Source organism: Ammospiza caudacuta, chromosome Z (assembly GCF_027887145.1).
Source record: "Ammospiza caudacuta isolate bAmmCau1 chromosome Z, bAmmCau1.pri, whole genome shotgun sequence".
In the NCBI taxonomy this organism is placed as follows: Eukaryota; Metazoa; Chordata; class Aves; order Passeriformes; family Passerellidae; genus Ammospiza; species Ammospiza caudacuta.
In genome coordinates, this window is record NC_080632.1 from 73,915,406 (window position 1) to 73,929,553 (window position 14,148).

General features: G+C 40.3%; 2 protein-coding genes across 2 annotated transcripts; both read right to left on the reverse strand.

Moving 5' to 3' along the window:
- Window positions 1-349: 349 nt before the first annotated feature.
- FBXO4 (F-box protein 4) lies at window positions 350-8,060 on the reverse strand. Its single transcript, XM_058823707.1, has 7 exons — window positions 7,968-8,060; window positions 7,619-7,854; window positions 5,780-6,000; window positions 4,716-4,791; window positions 4,036-4,214; window positions 3,037-3,212; window positions 350-2,009 (listed from the first exon to the last, which is right to left on the reverse strand). Exons 1-7 carry the CDS (start codon window positions 8,043-8,045, stop codon window positions 1,920-1,922), a joined length of 1,056 nt encoding a protein of 351 aa, XP_058679690.1. The 5' UTR covers window positions 8,046-8,060; the 3' UTR covers window positions 350-1,919.
- A 319-nt stretch (window positions 8,061-8,379) lies between these two features.
- Window positions 8,380-11,796, reverse strand: RIMOC1 (RAB7A interacting MON1-CCZ1 complex subunit 1). Its single transcript, XM_058823708.1, has 6 exons — window positions 11,706-11,796; window positions 11,297-11,397; window positions 10,762-10,905; window positions 10,238-10,369; window positions 9,913-10,027; window positions 8,380-8,712 (listed from the first exon to the last, which is right to left on the reverse strand). Exons 1-6 carry the CDS (start codon window positions 11,773-11,775, stop codon window positions 8,423-8,425), a joined length of 852 nt encoding a protein of 283 aa, XP_058679691.1. The 5' UTR covers window positions 11,776-11,796; the 3' UTR covers window positions 8,380-8,422.
- Window positions 11,797-14,148: the final 2,352 nt, after the last annotated feature.

Consider the following 14,148-nt stretch of genomic DNA (forward strand, 5'->3'; position numbering starts at 1 on the left):
TCCATGCTTATCTTCCTTGCCTGTGCTGATCCACCACAGTATTTAATCATGGAGCTCTGTGACTGCATGGACTTCCCGTGCCCACTGTGTGTTTTCTAGACTGCACCCTTAACACCTGTAATTCTGATAGGTATTCTAGCTTTAAGTTAATCTAACAGATGTTCTTTCAGAAAATCTACATACTCTACATTATCCTAACCTTTTGAAATGACAGTTATCTTAATTAAACTGGTAACATACAATAACCTTGTTCATTAATTACTATAGATGACACACCTGTAAGGGGCTTAACACACATAGGAAGACTCTAAATATCATGCTTTAAAAAAGTATTTATTCCTGATGAAGAAAGTAGAAAGAGGATCTTCCATAACCCCTGCATATTTGTAGTTGCAAACACAGCATCAGGTTGCTGCATTCAATCCCATACAAACAGACCACTATGAAATTAATGTGATTAGGAGGAAAATCACATACACCCAGTCACAAAGCATGGAATTTTACTCCAAACACTTAAATCTGTTGGGTCTGCTCTGTTTTAAAGGGCAAAACACATACACTATTAAAAAAAAAGTATAAACCACAGAATTTTCATTGTAATGTTCCTTTGGATTTTCTCTTTAAACTGTCACGTGTCCCTGATGAGGAGACATCAAAAAATCTGGGAAAATGGATTAATTGTGTAAAAAGATGGAAAAAAAGGAGATACTTTCTACTTTCATTAAAAAATCCCAAACATCTTCTCAAATGAAATGTTTCTGACATGGCTGTGTTGATCATCACTCAAGTATCCCAGACTCAAGTATCCCAGAGGGCAGTTACAGCTGTATGTGTGTTATGCAATCATTTATCTAGGGTTCCAAGAAGAAGCTACAAGACACCTGAATTTCCATGATGATAGGAGAAAATAAAACAAAAAGCCCAGAATAAAGCAAATAAATGCCCTAGCAATAAATCCAAGTGAAGTTTCTGAACATTCACCCAATAGTAAAAACATGAAAAGGTGGAAGATGATGACTATCCTGAAAGGCATCTATATGGAAAACACAATTTCCAGCTTTAAAATGTTGCTTTGCTTTTCATAAAACTATTTGCAAATGCATAGAAAATTTCAAGACAGGTATAATTCATATCTGCAAATGGCCACAACTATTTGGAAAACTTGATAGTCTGTGTATGCAAAAAAGTCCCAAATGATCCTGTTTAACATTTGTTCATGGAATCAGAGGAATATCCAGTTCAAGGTAATGTTTTCAGTGCAACAGAAAGAAAAAGATGCTGAAGTCTATTGTGGTTGGTTTAAGTAAGATCACAATAAAGAAACAACAATTCATATGCAACAGTGTTTGTTTGCTTTTAAGAAATTTGGTCTGGGCTGAAAATTCCCCACACTATTTTTTGTCTAGGCATTTTTTCTAGAAAAATTCAGGGGAACTCACTTTTCTAAATTCAAGAGTTACTGTCTTTCTGTCAACCTCCTACTGTACAACCTGCAGTATGTTTTCTTCGGTCAGGAAGTATCACTGTAAAGATCTCCATTGAATATATTTACTAAATGTGTGATAGGGCTGTGCTGATAAACTAATGTAGTGTTACATATTTATTTATAGAAGATATTAGACCATCAGATATATTGGAAAAGATTGTAATCTAAAGGCTTCTGGTTGAAAGGAGAGAAAAACAACAAAACACTCAAGACAGTCCCTTCAAATCACTTCTTCATTGCATGTAGAATCGAGGCAATCCTACTTGTACTTCTAATTTTGGAAAAATGTTAAGGATTTAAGTATGTGCAGTGAAATATATACAGGTCTGCCTTATTAGTTTTCCCTTCTGACAGTACTCTGGCAGGAAGGACAATCTTTAACTGAAATGGAAAACACCAAAAGGTTTATACATGGCAACAATGCCTAATCTTACTACTGGGCACTTTTACAATTTGCTTCTTCCAAGAGCCACTCAATTCCATTTAGCAGTCCATCTAAAGTTGCAGCTACAGTGTCCTGCATCTGTGAAAATAAAATTAAAATTAAAAGTTATTGTATTAGAGGTAACAGCTAACAGGATCTAACAGTATTTTAATATCACTCTGTGTCTATCTGTTAAGTCAGAAACACTCATATCAAATCTAAATTTTTATCACTAGTGTAAAGGTCCCTTAGACAAAAAAAGGTTTTATAAAAGTAAGAAAACAAAAAATCCCTGTCATGTTAAGAAAGCTTTCACTCTTAGTATCAGAGGTGAATTTTTTTTCAATTGTTTCATCAGCTGTTTTGGAAGATTACATTTACTTTACAGTTGGCAATCCACTTGAAAAATCTTGTTACTCTTAAAGTAAAACTGCCACTTTAGAGCTTTAGACTTCTATGCATCATTAACACTCAGATTTTGTAATATCCCATCCAGTGGCTATTATAAATGGTATGTTTTGTAAAAAGCCTATAAACATTTTCCTTATGAAAACAAAGGAATTACCTCAATTAGGATTTTTTTCTGGTTAACTTATTCCTCAGCTACACAACATCAACAAAAATGCATTTTGTGTGGCTGAACCATGCTGATAGATACTGTCCTTTACAAACATAAAAAACCAGGTTCAAGACCTCACATCCTAGGTAGAAAACGGATCTGTCAAAAACTTAAGTCATCACATCAACTGAGTGACAGTAAACAGTCTTTTAAAAATGTCCCAAAAATCTATCTTGTGTCCAAAGCTGTGACTCAGGAAATTTAGATTTAAATGAACTGAAGTTTCCTTACTCCCTTCAAGACCATAATTTTTCCTTCCTTACATTCTAGCTCCATCTTAAGTCTGTTGTGTGCTTTTGGGCAAGTCACTTAAGCTTCTTGTTTACAGACAAGCTAATAATTCATTTTGGAGCACCAGAGAAACAAAATCTTTCACTTGAATGGAAAGCTTATGTACTAGTGCTGAAAGCTGCACTCTTGCTTAGGTAGATATAGTTAAGGAACTTGAGAGCCTGAATTAAATTTAAACTGCAGTTGAACAGAAAATAAAGGTTTAAGAGCAAGTACCATCCAGGGCTGATGCAGCAGATTAAGTTGCAACTGATGTGCTACGTAAACACACGGAATTCTTTCCACACCGATGTCAGACACACAGGACAAAACCAGCAGAGGTCTGTTCGGAGGCCCGAGGGCTGGATCGATCATTGCCGAAATGCGAGCCAGCTCCTCCTGACGATCATGTGCTAAGAAACAATTTTTAATATATGAGTCTTAAGTATATGCAAAAAAACAAGGTGTTTTCTTGTTTTTTTTTTTTTGTTTTTTATTTCAGAGGCACTTAGACAGAGGGCTGGAAGGGCCAAATGAGCTTGTTCTGCTTATCACAAGACTTACTCATCTGCTCTTATGTTACACAAATATTTATGACATTTGGATGTTAAAGATCTCCATAGATTCTACGGCAGTCTATTTCAATCCTAACATCAGAGTGTTTTCTGAGTACCTCACAGAGATCAAAATTACAACAAGCCATTCAGAAGTACCCACACACTGCACAGTCAGCAGCCTTTCCCTACTGAATGCACTTTTCTCTTAGTGCATCCCTTCAAAGTTTTTTGCCTCTTTTCGGAGACAGCCCTTTTCCTCCATTCAAAGCTGATGAACGTAAAGACAACTACCGGAATTGTTATTTGGATTATCATCTCACAGGACTAAACTGATTTAGACTAATTGCATTTTTTACTGTTTTCCTGGAGAAGGTTGTTTCCACAGCACACACAATGTATTTTCAAGTTTCTCCTACACATACCCATGGGGTTTTTTTGTTTTTTAGTCCATGTGATTTCCCACATGTAATTTAGATAGCAACCATATCAGTATGTGCCATAAACAAAACAAGGGGCCACAATCCCTAACATGTTGATGAGAGTGTCTAGAATAGGAGACCTCTTCAACATGAAGAAACAGCAGATTTTTAAAGGATCAGAACATGGATTTTGATGTATTGCATATTCTTTGTAACCTAACACACCAGTTATTCACAAAATATAAAGAGAAACTCCTTACCTCTATGAGCTTCTGCATTAGCAACATAAATGAATCCATCAACTACTGCGCACGCCTTCCTCACTTGAGCTATTACACTGTAGTGCATGGCTTGCTGGTTCCCTACTGTGCTGTTCTCTTGGTAAAACATCTTATTCACAGCAACAGCTTGCTCCTCCCTTGCCCTCCTCCTTTCCACACTGAAAGATATTTCAGTGGTCAGGTTAGCTGGGAACGCCAAAGGAGAATCTCCAAAGTCTATGCAGTGCAGGAAAGGGACAGGAAAATGGGCTGAGCCAGAAAAACGGTTTCATTTCTCCCTGGCCCCTCCTGCTCTCCTTTCTTTCTGAGAGATGGTTGGCAAACTGCAAGATGCTTATGAAAATACACTCCAGGATAAGTGCATAAGAGTGTTTCCAAAGGGACTTAACCAAGGTATTAAGAGGGTTAGATACACCTGTAATGTGCATGTTGAACACCTTTAGTACATGGACTGTTTGGAAAAGCTTTTTACTTCAATGAGAAAACTTAGTGGTTAAAAAAAGAAAGGAAAAGCAAAGGCATGCATTGAAACTTCAATTTATAAAGGATATCCATGCATGAGAAAGTGCACATGAAAAGTCACAGGACAAAAATATGAAAACTCGAACATAAATTAGAAACTGTACTTTTCATTTACTGGAGAACAGATCTTATCTTACCTCGTGGTGGAATACAATGTCACAATATTGAATTTTTGATTGTTGTTAAACTGAAAACTGACTCCTGATCCAATTCCTACAGGGAAAAAATGAATCTATGAGATTACAGCTATTTGGCTACTGAATACAACTAAGTGGTAGTTCAAACATTCCAGTGGTGCTACAAAATGAATATATTCAAACCTAGATATTGCTCTTAGGGGTAGACGATTTACTATTTTACAATTAAACTTTATACATGCTCCAATTGATGAGACTTTTAATTTCATGAGAATCTAGTCAAAGGTATAAAAACCATTTATGTATTTCTGATTATTAGAATTGGAGCTAGAAATCTACAACAGAAAGGAAACAGACTTGTATGTATTAGCTGAAACTGGCATAGAAAAGGCTCCAGTCTGCTTATGACAAGCTGCATTGAAAAGGACATATGAGAGAAAAAAAAACCACTAAAAATAATTGTCATGCTTCCTATAAATACAATTTAATTATTTAACTTCTGCTGTGATGAAATAACTGTTAGTTAAAGAGTAACATATTTTTGTCTCTGGCTTGGACTGAAGTCAAATTAGACTTTCAAAGCTACTGTTTAAAACATAGAAAATCCCCCACCTGCTCCTCTAACTCTTCTAAGTAAAATTTACATAATTTGATATCAGAATACAGAATCGTATAAGGATCAGCCTTGAATTCCTGTGTAAAGTCACAAAGGTCTTTTTTAGCCATTTACTGAAAGCAGTACTGATAGAAAGGCTTGTCTGCATTTATTGATCACAACAGCAGCAGTAACATGGAATTTTGGATGAAAGTAGAAGTACAAGGAGCAAAATGATTCTTCAGACAATGTCCAAATTTAATAATAAATTCACTGAAGCTATTAGTTTGTCCCAAATGTTTGCTGCATTTATCCATCTGAACACATCAGAAATTGGTTTGTTTTTACCATGATTCTACCGAATTTTATGGATACAAAAAATTGTTCCTTTTCTTCATTTCTTCCTCAAAGTTTTTTGTGTTATATCTTTTTAGAAAACAAGAAGGCCAAAAGCCAAAACCATCATTACCATGAATTTGTCTCTGAGGTAGGCCAGCTACCAGCAGAATTTCTGGGCATGTCATCATCTTTTGTACTAAAGAGTTGTCCAGCTCTTCCAAACCTGGCCCAAACATAGCAAAGCGAGGTTCTGCCTGAGTGACCAGTGATTGCAAAAAGGAAGTCACAGTCCCATACCGGGGACGGATCGATTTCAAACTTCTTCTACCCTCAGGACAGCTCCTTTTATATCTGTTTAAAATAGATGCAACTAGAAATTAAACACAAAATACAAAAGAGGTATTAATCAAACAAATTAATTTAGGTCCCACATTTCTTATGCTTTGCAACTGGTACAACTCAAAGCATATGTCAAAAATTAAAAAGTTCCAAACTGATGGTTTCAAGCAGCAGTACAAAGCAGGCAAAAGCATCAGTTCTTTTAAAGTCCAAATACTGACTTTTTGGACCTCAGTACACTTCTATCTACAAATCTTTCAGTTTATTTAAAAATAAAATAAAAATCACAACTTTCAAACCTCACTGAAAACACAACATAGGTTAAATAACATCAAAGCAGAAGAGTCACATTAAAAATGTAATTTTAAAAATGAGCCAGCTGATTGCATTTTAAACCTTAATGAAATTCTTCTGTGTTTATAATAAGTAACCACTTGAAAATAAACATTTTCCCTGTAGTCAGAAAGCATACAAGCTGTGGAAGGAGACAAGCGTCTGCAAACTTAGATGCTCGTTTGGTGTGGATGCTAGAAGGCATGGGAAGACTGGTAATTGAGATGAAGAAAAACAAGACATCCTAGAGCAGCAGTTTCAGTTTGCTTCTGGAGCCATGGTAGGCTGCTGCTGAGCAAACCACTTAAAGGAAGCATCAAATGTGGGCTCCTTTATACCCACACTGAAATGTTTCAGTTGAGATCAGCAAAACAGCTAAGTGTGTGTAGACACAATGGAAATCAGTGACAAATGGTTTCAAATTAGTGATTCACACCCAAACAGATTTAAACCCAATTTCAAAATCAGTCCATATTTTGCATGTCAAATTCTGTGGGTACTGCTCCCACCTGTTAAAAGAGGATGAAGGGCACAGAGATTGCAGAATGTAGTGCACTTACCACAAAGCAACGTGTTAAGGACCACCTTTGGAAAATATAACTGCAAATAAATCAGAAGTCCCAAACAAATCTACAGACCACTACTGCAAATCAAGGGAACTAAATGAAGTTTAGAAAAGAAATCACCACAAACTAACTTGTTTTAAGAGTTCTTCTCAGTCATCCAAACATATTTATTGTGTTGCTATACTTTTCACCTATACTATCTGAAATCAGTCTTCGTCTTACAGCCTTTGACAATCAGACCTAAAACAATACAACTTGCTATTCTGTGCACATTCTGTACACTTTTTTATTATTAGGTCTTCCAAATAACATGAAAAACAATGAAGATTCATTTCACTCACTGTAGTTTGAAGACTTGGTACTTTTATGAAAATAACTGCTGTGGCACTGAGAGCAAAGAACACTTCTTTATCAAGATCAACAGTAAGCAGTATTTCTGTGCCACAGCAGACAGACAGTTTACAAAAAGCTGTAATTTTTTATAGCATTACCGTTGTCTTTTTTACAATGTTTTACATTCTTGTTGAGTTCCAAACAGAAAGAGCTGACCAGACCACAGAGCAACAGGAAATTGTATTTCCAAAATAAACAATGGATTTGAGACACATCAACATTTAAACAGCAGCTTACAGCAGAGCTTTATTTCTGTAAATATGAAACATGCCTGTGGGCTGAATATTACTGCTGTAGGCACACTTGGAAGTAATGTAAGAGAATATGGAGATACTTACACTGCCATGTAATCATACAGTTCATTGTCGCTGACCTCTGAAAAGGCTTTATTAAAAATCTCCTCATCTGGAAGTGATTTCCAATCAACAGATGTCCAAGAGGGAAGATCCCGCAGGAGAAAATACCTCCATAACAACGGGTCTTGCACAGCTGCCCTCCAGTAACAACTCGTGCTTCCCAAACGGCACAAATCTTGGGGCGAGAGGAAGGACATGATGTTCAGCTGCAAGTCGATCTGAAAACCATTGAGAGCAGTGGTTTAAGAACTCCCGAATTGAGCAGTGCAGAAGGACGGGGTGGGATGCAGCGCTCTGCCCCCCCTTCCCCGCCGCACCGGGCCCCTCTCACCGGCAGCGTCTGCAGGGCGCTCTCTCCCCCCGCGCCGTCCGGGGGCGCCTTCGGCGGGGCGGGCGCGGTGCCCCGCATCCAGCGCTCCCGGAGGAGGCGCAGTCCGCCCCGCACCGCGGCCTCCAGACCGGCACCGCGCGGCTCCGCTGCCGCCGCCGCCGCCGCCATGGCACCGCCCCCGCGCAGCGCCGCGCACGCTCCGGCACCGCCGGCACCACGCCCCGCTCCGGCACCGCGCCCCGGCGCTGCCCACGGCGGCTGCCGCACCCACGCCCCAGCACCGCACTGCACTTTGGACCGCGGTCCGGGAGTCCTTGGAATGCGCGTTTTTAATGCAACGGAAGTATACATTTCGGTTGGAAAAAAAAAAAAAAAAAGAAAAAAGAAAATAAGTCAGTGACGAAGACTGCTCTTATGTCACGAGTTTTCTTCTAGCACAGACGACGCAGTGGATCTTAGCTGTGAGATTTCACAAAGTAATGCAGCATTTGTTTTGCAGTTGTTGTGTTCCACCCTTGACCTTTTAAGGGTCCCTCACATACGGCCACATACTTAGTTAACATGTTTCTCCCCGTTTCTTGGAAATCCAGCGATATGCTCTGTGATCTGCTGCCCGGGTCACTGTTAGACACAGGATCTATTGACTCAAGGCTTTCCTGCTTCCCTTCTCCACAGTGTTTCAGTCCCCAGTAGCACATTTCTCCACTGTACATCATTGCCAGTAAGTGCGTGTCACTAAATATACCTGCAAAAATAATTTAGATCAAGTACTTTATTGTTCTGCTACAGGAAAGTACACAGCTTGTTAGTTCTTTTTCAGTAACAATGGGGAAGAAAATTCCAAAAAGACAGCATAAGTATATAATTATATAAATATATAATGCCCAGAAGGAAATCATGGATCAAGACCGTGCTCATTTCTCTGTCCAGTTTGGCCCTCCATAATGTTAAAATCTTTTAAGACTGCCATATAAATATTATTTCTATAGTTTTGTTTGCCTAATTATCTCATAGAATTTCAGTATTTCTTTACAGCCTCTTTGGCACAGGCATGACTGTATATATTTACTCTGGAGTATTTCTGTGCCTCCCACAGTTTAAGCCTAAGAGATACTGTCTGAGGTCATCTTAACTCAGGTTAACCAGAGCAGCTTTATTAGTATTTGAATTCAAAGGCACACGGGTGTCTTTCACCAAAAAAAAAAAAATCCTGCTAAATAAATCCACAACTTGACTTTACATTATGGAACTATATAGCAGCAATGCTACTTTCAGATGAAATTAAACAAGAAGGTGCTGCATATCCTGCTACAGTCAGAGTAGAGCTGGAATCACCCCACCTGCATCACACTAATGCAGCCTCAGATCCTCCTAGAAAAGCTCAACAGGAATGAAACTTACATAAAGCTACAGAAAGTGGTGACACAGAACATTTGCCAAATTTAACCAATTCTGCATCCAGTTTTTACACCTGTATGAAATCTGTAATTGTGTTTGTACCCCTACTCTCCTAGAGCTAAAAGGGAAGATCAATATGTGAACCTCTGGCACCCTCTGCAGTCATATTTGTGCCCTAAACATCTGACAATGGTGAACTGGATGGTTCACAATAAAATACTGTGCATAAACACTGCCAGCATAAAACACTACTGTGCATCAAACCCTCATTGCCTCAGTTCACCTCTCTCCAGTGCACTCATAAAACACCAGGAAAACAAGAACTGACACCTCCTAAAATCCATGAGTTTAAAAAGAAAGGGGGGAGACACTCTTGCCTGCTTATTTGCCTCATTTATTATCTTCTTATTCTAAAAAGTGTCAAGTCTTGAACATAAATTAGGTCAAACAATAAACACATGCAAAAAAGCATTTCATGAAGTGAAGCAGTTATTAAGAGGAGTGTGTTAAAAGGTTCCCTGGAGTTATTTTTTGGGTTTTTTTTTACCTTCACTGAGTAATCTAGCTGTGTCTTTATCCTGAAGTGAGATATCTTCATCTAGCTGAAGAGGGCATCTAAAGCTAAGCATCTTCATCAAGTACTGAACTCCATCATGAAGACACTGAGTACAGTTAAAAATGAGGAAAAGATAAGTTCTCGTTAAATTAATGATACGCAGAAATACTTCTTCCTATGAAGCCCCAAAATCCTAATTAAAGAAAAAAAAAAAAAAAAAAAAAAAAAAAAAAAAAAACAGAACAAAAAACCTAGCCATATTTTAAAAGTGAAGAGTCAAACTTTAAAGCCCACAGAACATTTTCATCTCCTGTACCTTTTTAAACGTGGCAATGTTTTCTTGTACCCATTCACTCCTTTCTTTTGCTGTGTGGCAATACATGTAAAGCAGGGCTCCTTTTCTCCAGTAAAGACATTCTAACAACTCTGCACCAAGGATGTTGAGGGGCTGAAATAAAATCCAACAAACTGGTCCAACACAAAAATAAACCACCTGAACTACTTATATGCACTGGCACACATGCAAACGCTGTGTAAATCTCTTATTTCAGGGGCTGTGTTTGACAACAGCACTCAGAGAGACAAGGCCAGCCTAACCTATCACTGTAGGTCAAATAGGAGTTAACTGTCTGTGGAATCATGAAATGATAGCAAGAGAAATTCTGAGCACACAACAAGGCATTTGAAATGATATTTTCAGAAATCCCTATTTAAATACCAAAAAGACTTCAAAATTCTTCAAAATACTTTAAATTCTGCCCATCAAAAATACAAATACTATGTCCCATTTCAGATTTTTTGTTTTTAAACAATGAAATAATTCGCCCTCTGGCTACTCACTTCTTTTATGCTGCATTCCCTCACTAGGTCTTCTGGTTCTGAAAGAACAGAAATAAGTTCTTTAAGTTTTGACAAGGCAGATTCTTCTGGAAAATCTTCATCCACAAGCTGGTTTTCCTCAAAATATGTGATGTCTAAGACAGCCTATGAAAACAAGAACATATACAAGGCAGAAATGCTACTGTCAAAATAATCAAGCGGATGTGTGTTGTAACACAGAAAACTTGTTAGTTTATAAAACACTACAATTCGAAGGTATTTTTTAACATTCAGTTTACAAAAGGTGCAAGTTGGAAGTATTGAAGGACTGGTGATGGTGACTGTCAAGCCAAACCCCCTTCTGTTCCTAAAGTAACAGCACGAAGGACTCCAAGTTATCCAAGTCAGAAGCGGTTCAGTGCTTCAAAGACGCTCACCACACATCCCCAAGTAACTGAGCCGCCTTTCTGCCCCGCCCTCCTTTTTTACACCAAACCGTCTCCCACATCCTACACGCATTTTCTCGAAAGGCAGTTTGATGTCCGTAACAATGTACCTGGGTATAGAGCTGAAAAAGCGCGGAAGGATTTTCTTTCCCTTCGTTGCATAGGTCCTTCAGCTTGTCCAGATTAGCAGAGCCTTTCGCTAAGAAGGTATCTGAGGGAAGAACACAAAGCTCCCTTAGCACCTTAGCCTTACTCACTCTCCTTTTCCACATGGCTTTCCTATCCATCCTTGGGGCATATTCAAGAGCGGCTGAATAATAATAATACAGCACTGAAGCAGGCCAGTCATCCTGTCAGACCGCACCTTTCATTATCAAATTAAGGCCATCCGCGGCCAGGCTCTGATGCTCCCAAGCGCACACACCGTTTGCGAAGACGCCCTCGGGGCCGCCCGTGCCCTCGGGGCCGCCCGCGCCGCCCCCTTCCCCGTCCCCGTCCCTGTCCCCGCTCCCCGCTCACCGCGGGCCCCGGGCGGGCCGAGCCGCCGGCCCAACGCCGCCACTCGCGGCCGCAGCGCCGCCGCCGCCATGGCGGACCCGCGCGCGGCCCCTCCGCGCAGGCGCAGCAGCGCGGGCCCCGGGGCGGGGAGCGGCTCCGGCCGCGGCTCCGGGACCGCGGGGCTCGGAGCTGTCGCTGCCGCCCGACCGCGCCGGGACACCCGGCCCCCGATCCCGCTGGGACACCGCCGGCCCGCCCGCCCTTCGCGCATTGTTGGCTGGGATTGCAGTTCTGGACTTGTGTGGATGTGAAAGGTCTTTCATAACAGACGGGTGTGGCGTCTGCAGTGCCCTGTCCGTCCCCCGGGGAGAGACCCTGTGTTTACAGAATTTATGGAACCAATTTACAGCTCAGAAAAGACCTGTGGTTCCAACCTGTGACCTGTCACCATGTCGACCAGTTCCAGGGACGATGACTCCACCACCTCCCTGACAGCCCATTCGAAGCTCTAATCACCCTTTCCGTGAAGCAATTTGGAACAACGTTTTGTGATGTGTTTTGTGAAATACTTCGTGAAACAGTACTCTGTCCAACATAGACCTCCCATGGCACAAATTGAAACGATTTCCTCTCTTCCTGTCGCTGGTTGCCTGGAGAAGGAGCTGACCTTCGCCTGGCCACAGCCTCCCGTCAGGCAGCTGCAGAGAGGGATAAGGTCACCCTGAGCCTCCTTTTCTCCAGGATAAACACCCCCAGCTCCCTCAGCTGCTCCTGACAGGACTTGTGCTCCAGACCCTGCCCCAGCTCTGTTGTCCTTCTCTGGACTTGTTCCAGCACCTCGATATCTTTCCTTGAATTGCAGGGCCCAGAGCAGGATTTGAGGTGTGGCCTCACCAGTGCCCAGCACAGGGGGACAGTCCCTGCCTGGCCCTGCTGGCCACACCATTGCTGATCCAGGCCAGGATGCCATTGGCCTTCTTGGCCACCTGGGCACAGCCTGGCTCATGTTCAGCTGCTGTCACCAGCACCCCCAAGTCCTTTTCCACCGCAAAAATTTGACTGGAGTTTTGCCCCTAGCAATGAATGCTTTCCAGCCTCACTGCAAAACAGGTGTTGTCCATAAAACAAACTGAAACAAAGGCAGCAAAGATCAAGCCCACACTTACTTTTCAATAAACGGTTTTGTTTTTTCTTTTAAACTACATTTTAGCACTTATTTACTTAAAATGCAGAAGTACAGCCACGAAAATACATTAAATAATCCTGAAACTAAATATCTTTGATTAGATAAATGAAGCACTTGCTCCAACATTTTGTTCAGCTTTTAATAAAACTCTTAATGAACTTCATAAATAATAGAGTTTGCATATATGAGGGAAAAACGAAAAGCTTTCCTTTTATTTTTATCAACATCTTCCTACTATCTGACGGTCAATCATCAAATACTTGGTATTGTCTAATTATAAAAGTGCTACATTTTATGATATTGTTTCCCTAGCCTTCTCCATATCTTAACCTGCCTGGAAAAAGCTAATGCTGTCTATTTTAGTAATGTAAAACCAATTCACACAATATTGAGAATTTTGTCAACTTGAATATTTTAAAAGAATAATTGACCAAGGACATTTTCCCATTTTGAGGTCATATGCTGTTCATTCTGTCATTGCCTATGTTCCCCCAAAGTACCTAAAAAAACCCAGCCAACCAACCAGCCAGCCAGCCAGCCAAGCAAGCAAGCAAGCAAGCAAGCAGAAACTTGCTAAGCCTTCCTCTTCCTGCATCCCCCAAAAAGAAAGTGTCACTTTCTAGAGTACTTTGGAAGTGAAAAGCTGTCTACTTACAGGCAGAGTTATTTTTGCTGTTATCTGTCTTATGTCTTATGAAAGAGTTTCCAAACAGATTAAATATAACAAAAAAGTAGAACCTAGAAAGAAAAATTGTGTTTTCTTCCCAAAATGGTTTGATTTATAGAAGAAATCAGTGTTTTGATTGGATATGTATTGTTCATTCCTGCATAGCTGATACTCAGATGCAATTTTTCATCAAAGGAACAGCCATGTTATGAATACCAAAAGTATTCTGGTAGCTAACCTGTGAGTGGAGGAGATGGTGCTTCATGGCTTAAGTGAAATACAGCACTTTCTATGTTGTCAGCTTTGGGACTTCAAAAGGCTTGTGAGATTGAGACATCCTCATCTTCAGATCCTTTGCTTGCTTGGTCCTTACCTCTCCTCTTCAATCCCCAGCTATGATTTAAGTGTTGCTTTTTTTCATACCTAGTCAAGTGGAGAGGTGTATCCGTCCTTAATAATGAAGGAGATGTCACCCAGCCTTCAAGATGTGTCCTGTAAAAAAAAAAAATAATAAAGAGCCCCAAACAACCTAAGCCAGAACAAAACACTAAATGGTTGTATGTTGACTCATCTGATAAAGGAAGTGGCATTTTTTCTTCCTGCTTCATGCA

Bases quoted from the DNA above. Each gene is read 5' to 3' on its own strand.
- RIMOC1 (XM_058823708.1), bottom strand. From the start codon at position 11,775: ATGGCGGCGGCGGCGCTGCGGCCGCGAGTGGCGGCGTTGGGCCGGCGG. The intron at 10,028-10,237 runs GTACAGGAGATG...AACTGTACTCAG, and splicing joins ACATTGCCACGTTTAAAAAG to TGTCTTCATGATGGAGTTCA. The intron at 8,713-9,912 runs GTAAAAAAAAAC...TTATTTTTGCAG, and splicing joins AGCTAGATTACTCAGTGAAG to GTATATTTAGTGACACGCAC.
- FBXO4 (XM_058823707.1), bottom strand. From the start codon at position 8,045: ATGCGGGGCACCGCGCCCGCCCCGCCGAAGGCGCCCCCGGACGGCGCG. The intron at 7,855-7,967 runs GTGAGAGGGGCC...AATGGTTTTCAG, and splicing joins GCGCCCTGCAGACGCTGCCG to ATCGACTTGCAGCTGAACAT. The intron at 3,213-4,035 runs GTAAGGAGTTTC...ATTGTTTCTTAG, and splicing joins TAATGCAGAAGCTCATAGAG to CACATGATCGTCAGGAGGAG.